The 15,080-nt window shown below is 40.6% G+C and overlaps 1 protein-coding gene across 1 annotated transcript; it reads left to right on the top strand.

Annotated features, from left to right (window-relative positions):
• The first annotated feature begins 747 nt into the window (after positions 1 to 747).
• Positions 748 to 14,398, top strand: gsk3aa (glycogen synthase kinase 3 alpha a). The gene is made up of 11 exons (XM_047382930.1): positions 748 to 1,084; positions 6,550 to 6,635; positions 9,337 to 9,438; positions 9,545 to 9,628; positions 10,125 to 10,235; positions 10,416 to 10,546; positions 10,695 to 10,899; positions 10,988 to 11,083; positions 11,520 to 11,706; positions 11,897 to 11,974; positions 14,090 to 14,398. The coding sequence occupies exons 1-11, from the start codon at positions 910 to 912 to the stop codon at positions 14,149 to 14,151; spliced, it is 1,317 nt and encodes a 438-aa protein (XP_047238886.1). The 5' UTR covers positions 748 to 909; the 3' UTR covers positions 14,152 to 14,398.
• The last annotated feature ends 682 nt before the right edge of the window (positions 14,399 to 15,080 follow it).

The raw sequence follows: 15,080 nt of genomic DNA, 5'->3' as shown, positions 1-15,080 counted from the left end.
GTTAACCCAGGTCATGCTTCCTTTTCTTGTTGTAATCTTTTACGTTTAAAATGGGAGGTCTGTAAAGTCTAAGATCGAGCTACTTGGTTTTTTTTTTTTTTATTTCTCTGGTGGATTTGCTTGACCTACCTCTCCTGGGAAGATTAGAAGCCATTTTAAATGTTTTCTACTTGTATTTAATCTCCCAAATTAATTAACCACAATATTAGGTTCTCTATAGTTATTGCTTGTTTTTTTTTTCTGCCTTGGCAATAGTTTTTAGAACATTGCAAAGAACTAATCATTTTTATTATGTTATGATTTTAAAAAATCCTTTAAGGGGTTATTCATGTCCTCTGGGTATGTAGTTTGCCAGAAATCATAAAAAGAACACAGACGACTGATAAAAAAAATATAAGTTTTAGATCTGGCCTCCTTGTCACATCAGCCATGCTCCCTAATTTCCTGGATTGCACAGTTTATGTCCAGCTAGTCCCTCATATAAATGTTAGAAGTAGTTTGTTGGTCAGCCGTTCAGATTAAGATCATACGAAGGGTTTATGTAAGAAGATCTGGTCAAACAGGTCCATCTAAGGTAAAAACACAAATCGGTAAGAAAACTCTCTTTCCACTACCCAAATCCAGAAGTCTTATTCAGTGGATATTTATTTTATCGCTGTCAAAGTTCTAGTAGTTCTGATTTGCGGATGCAAAGCAGTAACTCCGAACCACAATCGCTTCGTACTCCATCTCCCATGTGGCATTGCGGGAGCTCTGTTTCTAGGTGTCTAGCAACAGTTTTCAGCCCAGACAGCTGGTGGCGGCAACTGGAGCGCTATTTTTTAACGTTATTCGCTGCCGGTTGTTTATAATTATTAGTCAGTAAGCTGAAAACAGTGGGGAAAATAACTCTGACCTCTGCTCAGAGATATGAGCGGCAGCGGGCGGCCCAGGACCAGCTCGTTTGCTGAGCCGCCAGGTGTTCCAGGAGCCCTCGCAGCCTCCGCCGGATCAGCCGCTGCCGTGGGGAGCAGCACAGGAAAGTCCGGGGTCTCGCAGGCCTCCGGCAGCAGCTCGTCGGGATGTTCGAACCTTAAGCTTTCCAGTAAGTTATTTATGCCTGCTAGCTACTAGCTTAAAACTGTATTTCTAGTATATAGTACAGTGGCATTTTTTAATATTTAACGATAATTAGACGGTTGGTCATTCAATAAAGAGGAAAGTCTTTTTTCTCTCGTGAAGATGCTAACGAGTGGGTAGCATGCTAACTAGCTTGCTAACAAGTTCGTTAGCAGAACCAATTTTTTTTCAACTGGGTTTTAGTAGAATAGTTACCATGCTAACGAACGAATTAGCATGCTACCTAGCCTGGCTGTTTTAGCCACTTAGTTTCCTGTCCGGATGATATCATCTCCTTTACTGTGACACCGGTTCCGAAGATCATTACAGTCCGGTGAAACACAAGGCAATCAGATAGTAATCTGTATTTAAAATATAAAATCATGTGTGGGGGGTCGGGTTAAGTTAGAACATAAATTAGTCGGTGGTTCTTTGTGGCAAAGCTGGTCTCATATAACTTGGGATGCTGCATCGGCTGGGCTCTTTTGTTGGTGTTTTCGTGAGAGGAGCATCAGCTGTCGGTCTGGCTCGCCTGGGGTTGGGTCAGGGCGGAACGATGCTCACCCACCAAGGTCACCTGTGGGGCGAAAAGTCGGCAGCAGGTGGCCGATGCCTGGAGGATGCAAGTGATGCACGTCCAGCTCCAGCACGCCGCTCCCTTCTGGGGTATCAACGAGTTTGTTCCCTTATTCAGAAAGCATCAATTGGCCTTATGAAATCCCTTTTAGTTGTTTTCTAATGATTCTATTGTGTTTCGGTTCTCATTTTTCTGAATTGTATCAAGACCATTGGAAGATGTCCTAAGTGTTGTAGCTTAACATAGTATTTGGTGCTTTAGTAAAGCTAGGTCTGTTAAAAAAGAACAAAAAACTACCTATACCATTCCACTTTTTATTAAAGTACCCCTCATATGTGTTTAACATGAGAAGAAAGTCAATTTGGTGAAATCACTGGGCCATGTTTCAAAATGTGCAACCAAGATGGTGGAAACGAACTGTTCACCAGCATGGCCCTAACAGCTCTGGGACATCTGTAGATCATGCATTTCAAGTGTAAACTAAAACAGACTTAAGAAAACACTTGTTTCATTTGTCAAGTAAAAGAGCGTCACGTACGAGCCTGAGTTTCAATCTACATTTCATAATCACTGTATTGTGAGTGACTCAAGTAGGGTGTGGTCTCAGTGTTCAGAACACTAAAAGCACATCGTTTTTGAGTCCAGCTGGCATACAGAGGAAACGTATTTAAGTATATGTAGAATCGCATTCAGTCATGATCATAGACTTTTTGACTCAGCTCTTTCTTGACCTTAACAGACTGCAGATGAGGCCCCAGTTTATCTATTCATTTCTTAAATCACCCTACCATAACTTTTTTTTAAAAGACAAAAAGATGATTGAACTCCTCAATTGAGGCTAAGACTGACCCCTGACCTGAAAGGAACAATCTAGTGTTAACCAGCTGAGAACTGTGGCCTCAGACTTAAAAGAACTGTCTGATGAAAACGTGCCTTAATGGCTAAATCTGGGTAATTTACAACATTTACTTGATGGAATCAGGTACACATGTTAAATAATGTAGATTGTCCCTTTTACATAAATAAAGAGATTTATAGTTTCAACTTCACACGGCAGTCTTCATATCATGTGCCAACAAAGCATTAAGTTGGTTTGGCGAGGGTGTTGTCATGTTCTGACTATGATTTACTAAAAAGGTAGACTCAGTTTTTTTTTAACGAAGCTTAATTCCATGCATACAGGTAGAACGTTTTCATTTAACCGTCATTGTGGTCTTATAGATGGTTGTGCTAAGATTATAGACTGGCTGACCTCTTTGCTGATTTCCTTCTTATGGTTCCATTCAGAAATGGGTGACAAACGTACAGACATGGTCTCAAAATTCATAGAAACTTCTTTGGATAATTTTCTCAGCTTTGTTAGATGAATGTAGTCATCTGACATCCTTCATATAACTGCTCAGATCTCATACACACAGTTGTTAAAAAAGAAGGAAAACTTGTTCGGAACAATCCAGATTCATTGGATCACATACTCGTATTCTGCATTTTACAGTAGATTGCATTTTGAATTTAAAATTTCCTAGTTCCTGGTTGTATTTTTGCCATAAAGTTCAAGTGCCCCTCTTTATCTTGCAGGTGGTATGTGATAGCAGAACCTTATCATCTACATGCAGGCAGTGATGTTTTTATTGATAGTAGAGCCTCATAGGAGGTCATCTCCAGTTCAAAGTATAGCTGGATAATGTATAGCGAACATATCGTCATCGTAATATCAGTGTGCGCAATATTAACATCACTATGGACTTTGCCCAATAAAACTAGGCTAATATATTCCAAGTGTTATGAGAATGTGCTTTTTATTTTGCTAATGTGATGTTTAGCCAGCTGGATAGAGCCTCATGGCAGCAGATGCTCACACAAGACACAAATTGCATTGTCCAGAATGCTAAAGGTCACAGAGGGATGGAAGCACAGATGAGAAATCACCGTTGCAACATTTTTTAGTATCATGCAGCTCTAGTTCAAAGCAGTAAGACCAATTCCTAAGCCTTCATTTCTTTTCGTCTAAAGAATTTGGAACGTAAATAACAAATAGTTTTTTGTCATCTCCACTGATTTTGAATTGAAAAAAGAAATGCAACAACACTTTAGATGCACAAGAGCTGTATACAAATGCCGTTAACAGTGATTATGGGTTAATTTATAAGGAAAGTTCTCTCCTGTGTAGCGTTGATGTCTATCATAAGCTTTAAGTTTTTCTTGCAGTGTGGTAGAAAAGACTTTCTACACACCTTGTTTAAAAAGTCAGGTTCAAAACACACCCACTGTTTGTCTGTAAGGAAAAATACACTCACCGGCCACTTTATTAGGTACACCTTGCTAGTACCGGGTTGGACCCCCTTTTACCTTCAGAACTACCATAATCCTTCGTGGCATAGATTCAACAAGGTACTGGAAACATTCCTCAGAGAGTTTGGTCCATATTGACATGATAGCATCACACAGATGCTGCAGATTTGCGAATTGTAGCCTTAGTTTCCTGTTCTTAGCTGACAGGAGTGGCACCCGGTGTGGTCTTCTGCTGCTGTAGCCCATCTGTCTCAAGGTTCAACGTGTTGTGGGTTCAGAGATACTCTTCTGCATGCCTTGGTTGTAACGACTGGTTATTTGAGTTACTGTTGCCTTTCTATCAGCTCAAACCAGTCTGGCCATTCTCCTCTGACCTCTGGCATCAACAAGGTATTTGCGCCCACAGAACTGCTACTCACTGAATATTTTCTCTTTTTCTAACCATTCTCTGTAAACCCTAGAGATGGTAGTGCGTGAAAATCCCAGTAGATCAGCAGTTTCTGAAATACTCAGACTAGCCCGTCTGGCACCAGCAACCATGCCACGTTCAAAGTCACTTAAATCACCTTTCTTCCCCATTCTGATGCTCGGTCTGAACTGCAGCAGATCATCTTAACCATGTCTACATTCTTAAATGCATTGAGTTGCTGCCATTTGATTGGCTGATTTTTGTGTTAAGGAGCAGTTGGACAGGTGTACCTAATAAAGTGGCCGGTGAGTGTAAATGTTCATTTCTCTCTAGTAATTGGTGTCAGGAGAGTGGCAGGAAGGCACGAAGAAAGTGTAGATTAAGACCTGTAACAAACCTTCCATATGGTATATGATTAAGCAGGTTGAAGACCATAGAAAGTGTTTCATCATCCTGAGGAGGAAGTGGGAAAGGAGCTCTGATATAAAAAATAAAACTGAACTTGTGCTGGAAAAATGCAAAAATAGTAACAGTTGGCATAAACCTTCAACAAACATTTTACTTCTTTTCTACTTCTCTGTGTTTGGGTTTATCCTGAGGATGAACTCTGTAGTTGCAGTGAAGAACTCAGTGACCCGGTCACCCTGCAGGCCTCACTACTATAGCTGATACCGATACAAACACTGTGGCTATTGGATAACCACCAAGCTTCAAGGACTGATGACAGTTTAATATGTGGATGCACAAAAACAGCAAGATGTGCACCTCTATGTACAGGAGGGACATTTCAAAGAGTACATTGTCTGTTTAATAAACAAAGCATCCAGTATGTGGACACGGTCTGGGTGGCTGTGGTTTTGATGTTCAAACAGCACAAATGAGCTTTGGGAAATGTATTTTCCACCCTCTGACCATGTTAACCAGAAAGAAAACAAAGTTAAACAGCCAATATGAAGAGTGTCAGGCAGTTGGGTTTGTATAAATGTACGTACAGAGGTAGCTCAAGTTGCTTTTTAAGAAATATGTGAACCAAGTAGCTGATTTTTTCAGCTCAACTGGTTATAAACAAAACAAAGGTGATGGCAGGGGTGAAGTTTGTAAAGGGTGAAGAAATGTTTCCACAAGAAACAAGTTAGAAGCTTGGCAATGTGAATTCAATCAAAAAATTTAAACCACTAATTCTTATTGTGATGTGAAATAAACAAAGACTGCAACCAATGATGTTTCTGCTCAATGATGTGATTTAAAAACAACATTTAAAGCAAGATGTGCTGTTTAATTAGTGTGAAAGTGAGTCATATCATCGAAGTATGTTCATCCTTAATCCTTGACTGGAAGACAAGTTGAAAGACCCGCCATAAGAGCAGATTTCATTTTAAAGCTTTGGTTTTAATTAATAAATATGACAGTAATACAAGGTGTCATCCGCTGCTGAATGTAGGCTGTATTATTGGTTGTTTTGATACATTCCTATTGAAACAGCTTTTAGTTGAAATTTATGTTTAACAAGGACTCAAGAAATATATACATGAGAATGTATATCTTAAGGTACCCTAAGGTTTCATTTACCTTAGGAATAAACTGTAAAATGTGCCACACACTCAGTGATTTAGTTGCAAATCGTTAATACGGTTGAATTAACAAATGACTTTGATTCACTAAATTAGTTGCAGTTTGCATTACAAGAAATATTCAGCGGAATCAAAATGTTTCCTGAATAAATTAGTAAAATTACAGTAATTACATCTCAGACTTTTCCTTTGAAGCTGGATTACGTGACAAATATAATCCTTTTTAATGTTGGCTGGCATCACCAAACACACAGACAATGCTGGCCTATTTTTGTGGCTCCTTCCCAGTTTAATTAGTCACACAGGCGTGAATATGAACCCTGCCTTCCTTCCTCCTCCCTCTGAGTCGTCTGACATCCATCCAAAGGGTCGTCTTTAACCTAGATGTTCCTACAGGCAGCAGAGAGAAGATCCAGAATATTTATTTAACACTATAATGTCCTCATTTTTAGCAACACATTTTAAACCTGCTCACAGTGATTCACAAGTTTTATTGTTATCACTGAAATAAAAGAGAATCTACTCTTCATTCTTTTTTTTTTTATTGTCTTTATCCCTAATTTATTGATCTCCTGATAAACCTGTTGCTGTTTTTTTCCTAGGAGACATTGGGAAGGTGACTACAGTTGTAGCCACACCGGGCCAAGGTCCAGACCGCCCACAGGAAGTCTCCTACACTGACATCAAGGTGAGCTATCAAGTAAAAGCTCAACATTCATTCATCATTAGAGTTCTGCTCATGTATTAAACTGTGAACCTTCATGGCGACCTTTGAACCGAGGAAGGTCCTGTTGTTTCTGACTTTTATTTTCTAATATCATAATTCTGCCATATTCAGTGGAAACAATCAGATTATTAAGATTACAGCATTTGAAATGTGCGTAATCCATAACACTTGTTTCATTTTAGAGCAACTGATATTCTGTCTTCTTATGAAAAATATGAAATCTTGTTTTGGTATTTCAGTTTGTTGTTGATGCTACTGATTGTATTGTTGCCTTTGTTGGCCAGGAAACACTGATGAAGAGCATCTCAGGAAGAGTAAATTTCCATTTTTTTTTAAGGAATAAGAATTGAACGTCCTATTAAGATGATTTTAAGTTCAGACCATCGGCGCTCCTGAGAGATCAGAACTGAAATACGCGATGTTCTCGCACTTTTTTTTTTATATCTGAATTTAGACTGCGGCGTAAAGTGTCACGTTTAGACTTCCAGCAGAGAATTAACTAACTTTCTTTGTCCAGATCAGTAGCAAGTAAAGCCACAGTGACCATACTGTGTCTTGTAACAATATAATCAGCAGCAGTTTAAACATGTGTTTACTGTAGACTCCCTGCTGATGCAAAGTAAGCAACTATGACAAGGCAGGTTGTTTCAGGCTTGCACTGCAGTATAATACCTTCTAACATTAGACTACAGCTGTTAATAGTCGATAGTGTTTACAGGAGGCTGAGCTTGTAGAGTAGAGACAGAGTCACTCTGCAGTCATACCTGAAGAGGTCATAAATCCCCTGTTTTTCTGTCAATATCAGAATCAGCTTAACATGACTTTAGTTTCCCACAGTACAGACATTAAAATTAAGTACACTTTATAGGAGATTAAAAAAACAAACAAATATGTACTGAGTATGTACAGTCAGTATTTGTGCTTGTACAAAAGATGGGTTAGAACAGGGAAAATATTAATATTTTAGTTTCCCAGCAGAGTAGTTGACTACTCAGGCTGGGAGGTGTTCATTATATTCATCAGAGAAAGACAGTCTGGGGAGAGATGTCTCTGTAGCGCCACCTGAAGGTAACAGTCTAAACAGTTTGTGGGGTCTGCAGAGATGTTTGCAGCCCCGTTCCTGACCCTAGACCATTTTAGGTTCTTGGTGGAGGGAAGGTCAGCCCTGATGACCCCTGATTGGTCATTGCAGTCTGGATCTGTCCTGTTTTCTGGCTGAACCAAACCAAACAGTGATGGACAAACGCAGGACAGACTGAATAATAGAAATGATTAAACTGAGCAAATTCACGTTACCAGACCATTAGTGTTTAAAGGAGGGGATGAAAACATAGTGAAACATGTACAGCTGCTCTGAAATATAAAAAGCCTCGGGATATAAAGGAACGCCAGGGCCAAACGTTTAGCTCTTTCTGTCGTTTTGTTTTATTCAGAAATCACCTGAAAGATCAGATTTCTCTGCTGTTGGCTGTTTAACAAGGTTCTCAGTGATTATTTTATATCTGGCAACATTTAACCAAACACCAGTTTATTTATTTTGATCACCAAAGTCACAGAAATATGAAAGCTTGTAGGATAACTCAGTATTTATAACTTTAATATAGAAACATTCATTGACACATGGATCTGAAATCATCCCTTAACCCACTGCCTGCTCTCTATGATGTAGTGGGTGAAGATAATACATATATTATTTATGTAATAAGTTTAATAAGGTTTTTGTCTGTTTTCCTTTCAGACTGGACATATTTTTGTGATGGCAGCCCCACCCAGCCGACATAATTTAATGTTCTAGTCCTGAAAACATTTGTTCTTCTGTTGAGCATCGAACTAATAAATAAGAGAAGATCTGGGGTGTTTTCTGCATTGTGTGTTTGGTTATACTTTTTATTTTCTTCTTTGACCCTGAATCATCATCGTTTACAGAAATGAGTTGTGTGGGTTTGGGATTCATGTCTCCAAATTGTTACATTTAAGAAAGTGTGAAAACAGCAGATGGAGAAACCAATTTTTTATTTTTATTCTTCTGACATTTAGCTAAAAATACCATTAAAGCTTAGCCACTTGATGACTTCAGCATAGATGCATCTAGACAATGTTCCCAGTAAAAATCAACTTTAGTCTTGAATGGATAGAAGAAAAGTTTTGTGTGCTTTCTCTAACCATACTTCAGGTCTAATTCACTTTAAATGGGATTTGTAATGGTCCATTAAAGTTAAACAAACCAGTCAGACTTGTATTTGTAATTTGAAGCGAATACTTTCCTTCTGATGAAGTGGAATGTGTGATTTCTGACAGGAAGGTGGTTTTATCTACAAGGTAAAGGACTGATCAGGGACTATATAAGAGGAGCTAAAGATCAGGAAGCTGGATTTAATGTTTCTCATGTTTGTCAAACCCAATCCTCTCACTGAAACGGATTTTATTAGACTGGTGTGTGGATGTGGAGCTGTGGGTCAGGGTTGTGTGCTGCAGTAAGTACTGCTTTCAGAGATCGGATAACATTCACTAAAGCCCAGAATAAGTGTAAGAACCCAGCTGGAGTCGGTTCAGGTTGTTCTCTCTTCAGGCTCTTTTCATAAATGTATCCATACGCCTCTTTGTGGGCTGCAGTGGTTCCCATCAACCTTGTGTCTGACTGGTCTTATGTCAAACCCGGCAGGTTATTGGAAATGGATCGTTCGGAGTTGTGTACCAGGCTCGGCTCATCGACAGTCAGGAGATGGTGGCCATTAAGAAAGTTCTACAGGATAAGAGGTTTAAGGTGAGGCTCGGATCTGGACTTTATTTCTTTTTTTGTAAGGCTCATCTGTCAGATCTTTTATTTGTAACTCCTGTGAACGTTTCTTTGTTTTCTCCTGTTTTTACAGAATCGGGAGCTGCAGATCATGAGAAAGCTGGACCACTGCAACATTGTCCGCCTACGTTATTTCTTCTACTCGAGCGGCGAGAAGGTACCTGTTCCTGCAGAGGAAAAAAAGTGTTTCTCCTCAGCTTTTTAGGGATGTCTGTGCTGTTTGAAAATCTTTTAGATTGAAGTGTTTTCCACATCTGAAAGTATAGAAAAACATTTTCATTTCAAGATTTTTTTTTTGTGTGGCTTATCCTATTACTCCACATTCCTTCCTTCCATCCATCAGACTGGCATCCATCTTTTTTCCCCATCTGTCAGTTTAAATGGTCTGGAAAATGTTATGATGTGTAAAATGTGTAGAAACTGCTCCATGTGTTTCAATAATTCAGTATTTTTTGGGAAAAATCTTTGAAAAGAGGAAAGTGGTTTGTTTTTCTGGACTTACAGAAAATGAGATTCAGTTTATGTTGCCAGAATGTTTAGCCATAAACAAATAGTTGTTCAGTACTCATTTCACATCTGGTTTTGTTTTGTTTTTCAACCCTAAATCTGAATCTCGAATGTCTCTGAGGCTGTTCTTTCTCCGTCTTGTAAAGAAAGATGAAGTGTACCTCAACCTGGTGCTGGATTTCGTCCCTGAGACGGTATATCGGGTCGCCAGGCATTTTAACAAAGCCAAGAGCATCATTCCTATCATTTATGTGAAGGTAACATCCTAGTTTTTCTTTGGAAGACACCACTCTTCCTAAGAAAAACGAGTATTTTAATCTTTGTTTTGCTTTCTGATGTTACTAAAACATCTCTGAGAACCACATTTACTCCCCCAGTTGTAATCCCATTCAGAGGACCCTCAGCAGCATGTTCTTGCTGTGTTTTCACTTCCTCAGGTGTACATGTACCAGTTGTTTCGCAGCCTGGCTTACATCCATTCTCAGGGTGTTTGTCATAGAGACATCAAGCCCCAAAACCTGCTGGTTGACCCAGAAACTGCCATCCTGAAGCTGTGCGACTTCGGCAGGTGAGCTGCAGGATTGGATTCAGATTTCTGAACAAATGATTTTGTGTGTAGCTTAATGTGTGGTAGTTTTTTTTTGTTTTTTTTTGCCCCCACGTTCTTTGTTGCCGTATTTTCCACCATTCTACCGGATTTCTGTTGTTCCCCTCAGCGCCAAGCAGCTGGTTCGTGGAGAACCCAACGTGTCGTATATCTGCTCTCGGTATTATCGTGCCCCGGAGCTCATTTTTGGCGCCACAGACTATACAGCAAGCATCGACATCTGGTCAGCCGGCTGCGTGCTGGCAGAACTCCTGCTTGGACAGCCAATATTCCCCGGAGACAGCGGGGTGGACCAGCTAGTGGAGATCATCAAGGTGAGTCTGTTCATCAGTTACAAGTTACTTGTTTTTAAAGGTCTTGCGTAATGAATATGGTCTACATTGTTCTTGCATTTGTTTTTAGGTGTTGGGAACACCAACGAGGGAACAGATACGAGAGATGAATCCAAACTACACAGAGTTCAAGTTCCCACAAATCAAAGCTCATCCATGGACCAAGGTGGTTAGAAACCAGAACAATCATAAGCAAACCGTTTCTGTCTCTGTTCTGCATGGAGATGCATGTCTGAGAAACTGAAATTGGTCTTCTGTGAATGAAAATTAGTATTTCCATCTCATTGTGATGAAGTTATTATCTGTCAACCTATTCTTTAATCTGTCCTTAAGTCCATCTGTTTGCTGTCCTTCCCTCCAATAACATGCTCTGTCAATGTCAGACGTAGCTCCGTGTGTTACCTCGAGCTTGAAATAATGAATTATTGTTATTTTGTAAATGTGCAAAACTCATTCTGACAGCCTTGTGCAACCCCTCAGATCTTTGGTGCCCTCTTTAGGTGGGCCAGGACCCACCAGGATGGGAATCCCTGCATCTTTTTAATGTCATGTTTTTGCCCGTCATTGTTCTGCATCTGACTGATACTCTTCCAACTCCTCAGGTGTTTAAACCGCGCACTCCCCCAGAAGCCATCGCCCTCTGCTCTCGGCTGCTGGAGTACACGCCGGCGTCACGCCTCTCCCCGTTAGAGGCCTGCGCACACGCCTTCTTCGACGAGCTGCGCCAGCCGAACACGCGGCTGCCCAGCGGACGAGAACTTCCAATGCTGTTTAACTTCAGCACCACAGGTACGTGCAAACACAGCCATGTTTTTATCATGGTTTGGTTGAGTATCTGCATGTTAAAGACTATTTTTAAGCTGTGTTAGTCGCCTGTTTGGAATTTTCTCTCAGTGGTGAGATGTCAAACAACAGGACCAACCATGAAGTCTTGATGAGGACCTGAACTAAGAAGGAAATCTTGTCTTGTTCTGTGCAGAGCTCTCCATCCAGCCTCAGCTGAACTCGATCCTCATCCCTCCTCATGCTCGTTCACATACAGCTGCTTCCGTCCACGGTGCGAGACTCCTTTTATCATTTATCATCCTATCATATAATAGAAATATCCTAATTGTTTTCTGTATTTATTCCTGTGAATGTTTTCTTATGTAACTCCACAAAATAATATTTCACTTTAACCAGATTTTATGTGATAGACAAAAATAAAACTAAAGTGGAAGGAACACGGTTTTCAAACCTTGTACAAATTAACATGAAAGTGTGACATTCATTAGTGTTCAGCCCCCCTGAGTCAATACTTCAGAACCACCTCTCACTGCTAGTCTTTTAGGGCGTCTCTTCCAGCTTTGCACATGTGGACTGAAATTTTTGCACATTCCTCTCTTCAAAATACTTCAGCCTCAGCCAGAATGGAAGACGAACATCTTTTAACATCAGTTTTCAAGTCTGGCCACAGATTTCCAGTGGGATTTGTCTAGGTCTGGACTTTGACTAGGTCATTCTAACGCATGAATGGGCTCAGTCTGTATTTAGCTCCATCCATCTTCTTATCAACTCTGACCAGCTCCCCTGTCCCTGCTGGAGGAAAGCATTACCACAGCATGATACTACCTGCACCATGTTTCAGCATGGGAATGGTGTGTTTGAGGTGACCAAAAGTTTTATGTTGTTCTCATCTGATCTCCCTCCTTCTCTGTCAACATATTTGTTGTGTCTCTCCTATGTGGGGGTCTCCATATTGAACTCATGACTTTCTTTCACCAGACTCTTCCTGCCACACGTCTATAAAGGCCAAATCTGTAGACAGATTGTCCCACCTGCGTTGTGGATCTCTGTAGCTCCTCCAGAGTTACCGTGGTCCTCTTGGCTGCTTCTCTGATTAATGCTCTCCTTGCCCAGTCTGTCAGTTTAGGTAGATGTCCACGTCTTGGTAGGTCTGCAGGTGGTCCATCCTCTCTCCATGGTCAGATGATGGATTGGACAGAACTCTGGGAGATGTTCAAAGCTCGGGAGATTGTTGTAGAACCTAACCTTGCTTTAAACTGAACCAGAACTTTGTCCCTGACCTGTCTGTTAGGTTCCTTGAACTTCATGATGCTGGTTGTTCTCTGATGTTCTTTAAGAAACCTTCGAGGCCTTCACAGAACAGCTGGATTTATTCTGAGTGTAACTCACACCCAGGTGGACTCCGTCCAGTAATGAAGTGATTTCTGAAGCCAGCTGCTTGCACTATATTTTAATTAGGGGTATCAAAGTAAAGGGGAGTGAATAAATGCACTGGTTTTAAAAACCACTTTACAGTTTTGTTTTGATTGAGTTGGTCTGTCATAAAATTAATAGAAAATTCAAAATAAAGTCCATTAAAGGTTGTGGCGCCGTGACAAAATGTGGAACAGATCAGTGGGGATGAATACTTCAGCAGGACACTGCACGTTTTAAATCAGCCGATTTAAACTCAATTTGAATTTGATTGTTAATGATGTGGTTTTTGTCACTTCTAATATATTAACAGGTAGTTTTTAATTGATTTGATCTGATGTTCACATCTGATGATAAGAATTGAGGAGTAATTCTCCCTGAGTAGCAGCAACTTGGCAGGAACAACTTCTTTCTATGACACCTGGAGAACATCTCTAGACCCATTCAGAACCAGTGTGACGGGCCACCTGTGACATGATGGTTGATGTTAATATTGATGTCTGGTCACAGTTTGGGTGTTTTCATGTAGAAACCCTGAAGTCAGTTTACTTCAATACAGTAGTTGATGTAGGAGAGGTCCTAATCTCCAAGAACAGTCTATTCCACAGTTTTAGAGCAGCTACTGCAAGATCTCTTCTAAAGTTTCAGTCTGGATCTGGGAACAGGAAGGTAAAGTTCAGCAGACCTTAGGGATCTCGCTGGAGTGTGAATAGTTAAGAGATCCTTGAGATAACAGGGGCCAGTTCTCTTAAAGGTTTAAAACTGAGCAATAAAATCTAAAAGACACTCAGGCAGCCAGTTCAAACAACTGGGAGAAATGTGGTCTTGCCTGTTTGTGGTGTATGTTGTAGCTGGTTTTGGACACAAGATGGCAGCATTGGGGCAAAAAGAAAATCTTCTGATGTTTCAACAAGGAAAGGACAGATCTGTGTTGCTACACAATGAGTAACGTTTATCTGTTTGTCTTCCTCAGATGGTCTCGGATCAGATTCATCTCACCACAGCTCGGTGCCCGGATCCCTCAACAGCATCTGAAGAACGTCTCACCGTCTACCTGCAGGCCTCTTTTTCTCAGACACACACACTCTGCTGCGTTCTGTCCACTCAATGATCTGTCTCTGTACAGTATATCTATTAAATGACTGTTAGCTCTTTAGCTGCTGGGATGGAAACGGCAGGAGGTCGTTATACAGACACACACACACACACACCTGGTGTGGTGGAGTAAGGAGGTTCGATAGTGGGGGCTGGTCCTCTCAAATATAACTTTTTTAAATCAGCATTTTATGTTTATTTATTTGACTTTTTAGAGTTGCCATGTGGTCACACATTATTATTATCTTCAAATTATTTTTTATTCTTCAGTGTTTTTAAGTCCCTATTTCTATGAGATGAACTGAAAGTTGTCAGAGTGACACCAGAGCTGGGTCTGCGGGTGATTCCCTCTGTTTAAAAGGTTCAGCCCAGAGATTTGGTGCAACAACAAAAAAACTCAAACTAGGATAGGTTTGGCAGGTAGCAGGTACAACAGGGCTATCACCCTCCTTAACTTAAGCTGTTACAGCCATGTAGCGGCTGAATTATGTAAGAGTTAGCTAGCTCTACGGCTTGATGGTGTGGTGACAGACAAGCTGTCTGCAGGCTGGGTGATTTAAGGCAGAAACACATTGGATCCACCTTATTTCTTTGGCATTAACACATTGGACGGATTGCAGCAAAGTGTACAAAGACAGAACAGATCGCTGGACTTCAATCTGTGGTATTTTCTTCAGTTGCAGCAATGGCTGAAAATAGAGTAAACTGTAGAAAAGTGACCTGCCTCCCGTGTGTGACATGCCCAACATGTCATTTATAATGCTTTATATCAGCTCTGCTGAGTACCACTCCACATCCCAGTTGGCTCTGCAAAGCTGGCTTCACTTCTGAGAGCTCACATGTGTGAGCCAATTCAATTGCAGGTTGAT

This window comes from Girardinichthys multiradiatus, chromosome 13, assembly GCF_021462225.1.
Source record: "Girardinichthys multiradiatus isolate DD_20200921_A chromosome 13, DD_fGirMul_XY1, whole genome shotgun sequence".
Lineage (NCBI taxonomy): Eukaryota > Metazoa > Chordata > Actinopteri > Cyprinodontiformes > Goodeidae > Girardinichthys > Girardinichthys multiradiatus.
Note: the sequence above shows the minus strand (reverse complement) of the source record. Positions and strands in the feature narration are given on the sequence as shown.

Coding starts and splice junctions, on each gene's coding strand:
- gsk3aa (XM_047382930.1), top strand. CDS start 910: ATGAGCGGCAGCGGGCGGCCCAGGACCAGCTCGTTTGCTGAGCCGCCA. Junction 10,547..10,694: donor AAGCTGTGCGACTTCGGCAG/GTGAGCTGCAGG, acceptor TGTTCCCCTCAG/CGCCAAGCAGCTGGTTCGTG. Junction 11,084..11,519: donor AAGCTCATCCATGGACCAAG/GTGGTTAGAAAC, acceptor CCAACTCCTCAG/GTGTTTAAACCGCGCACTCC.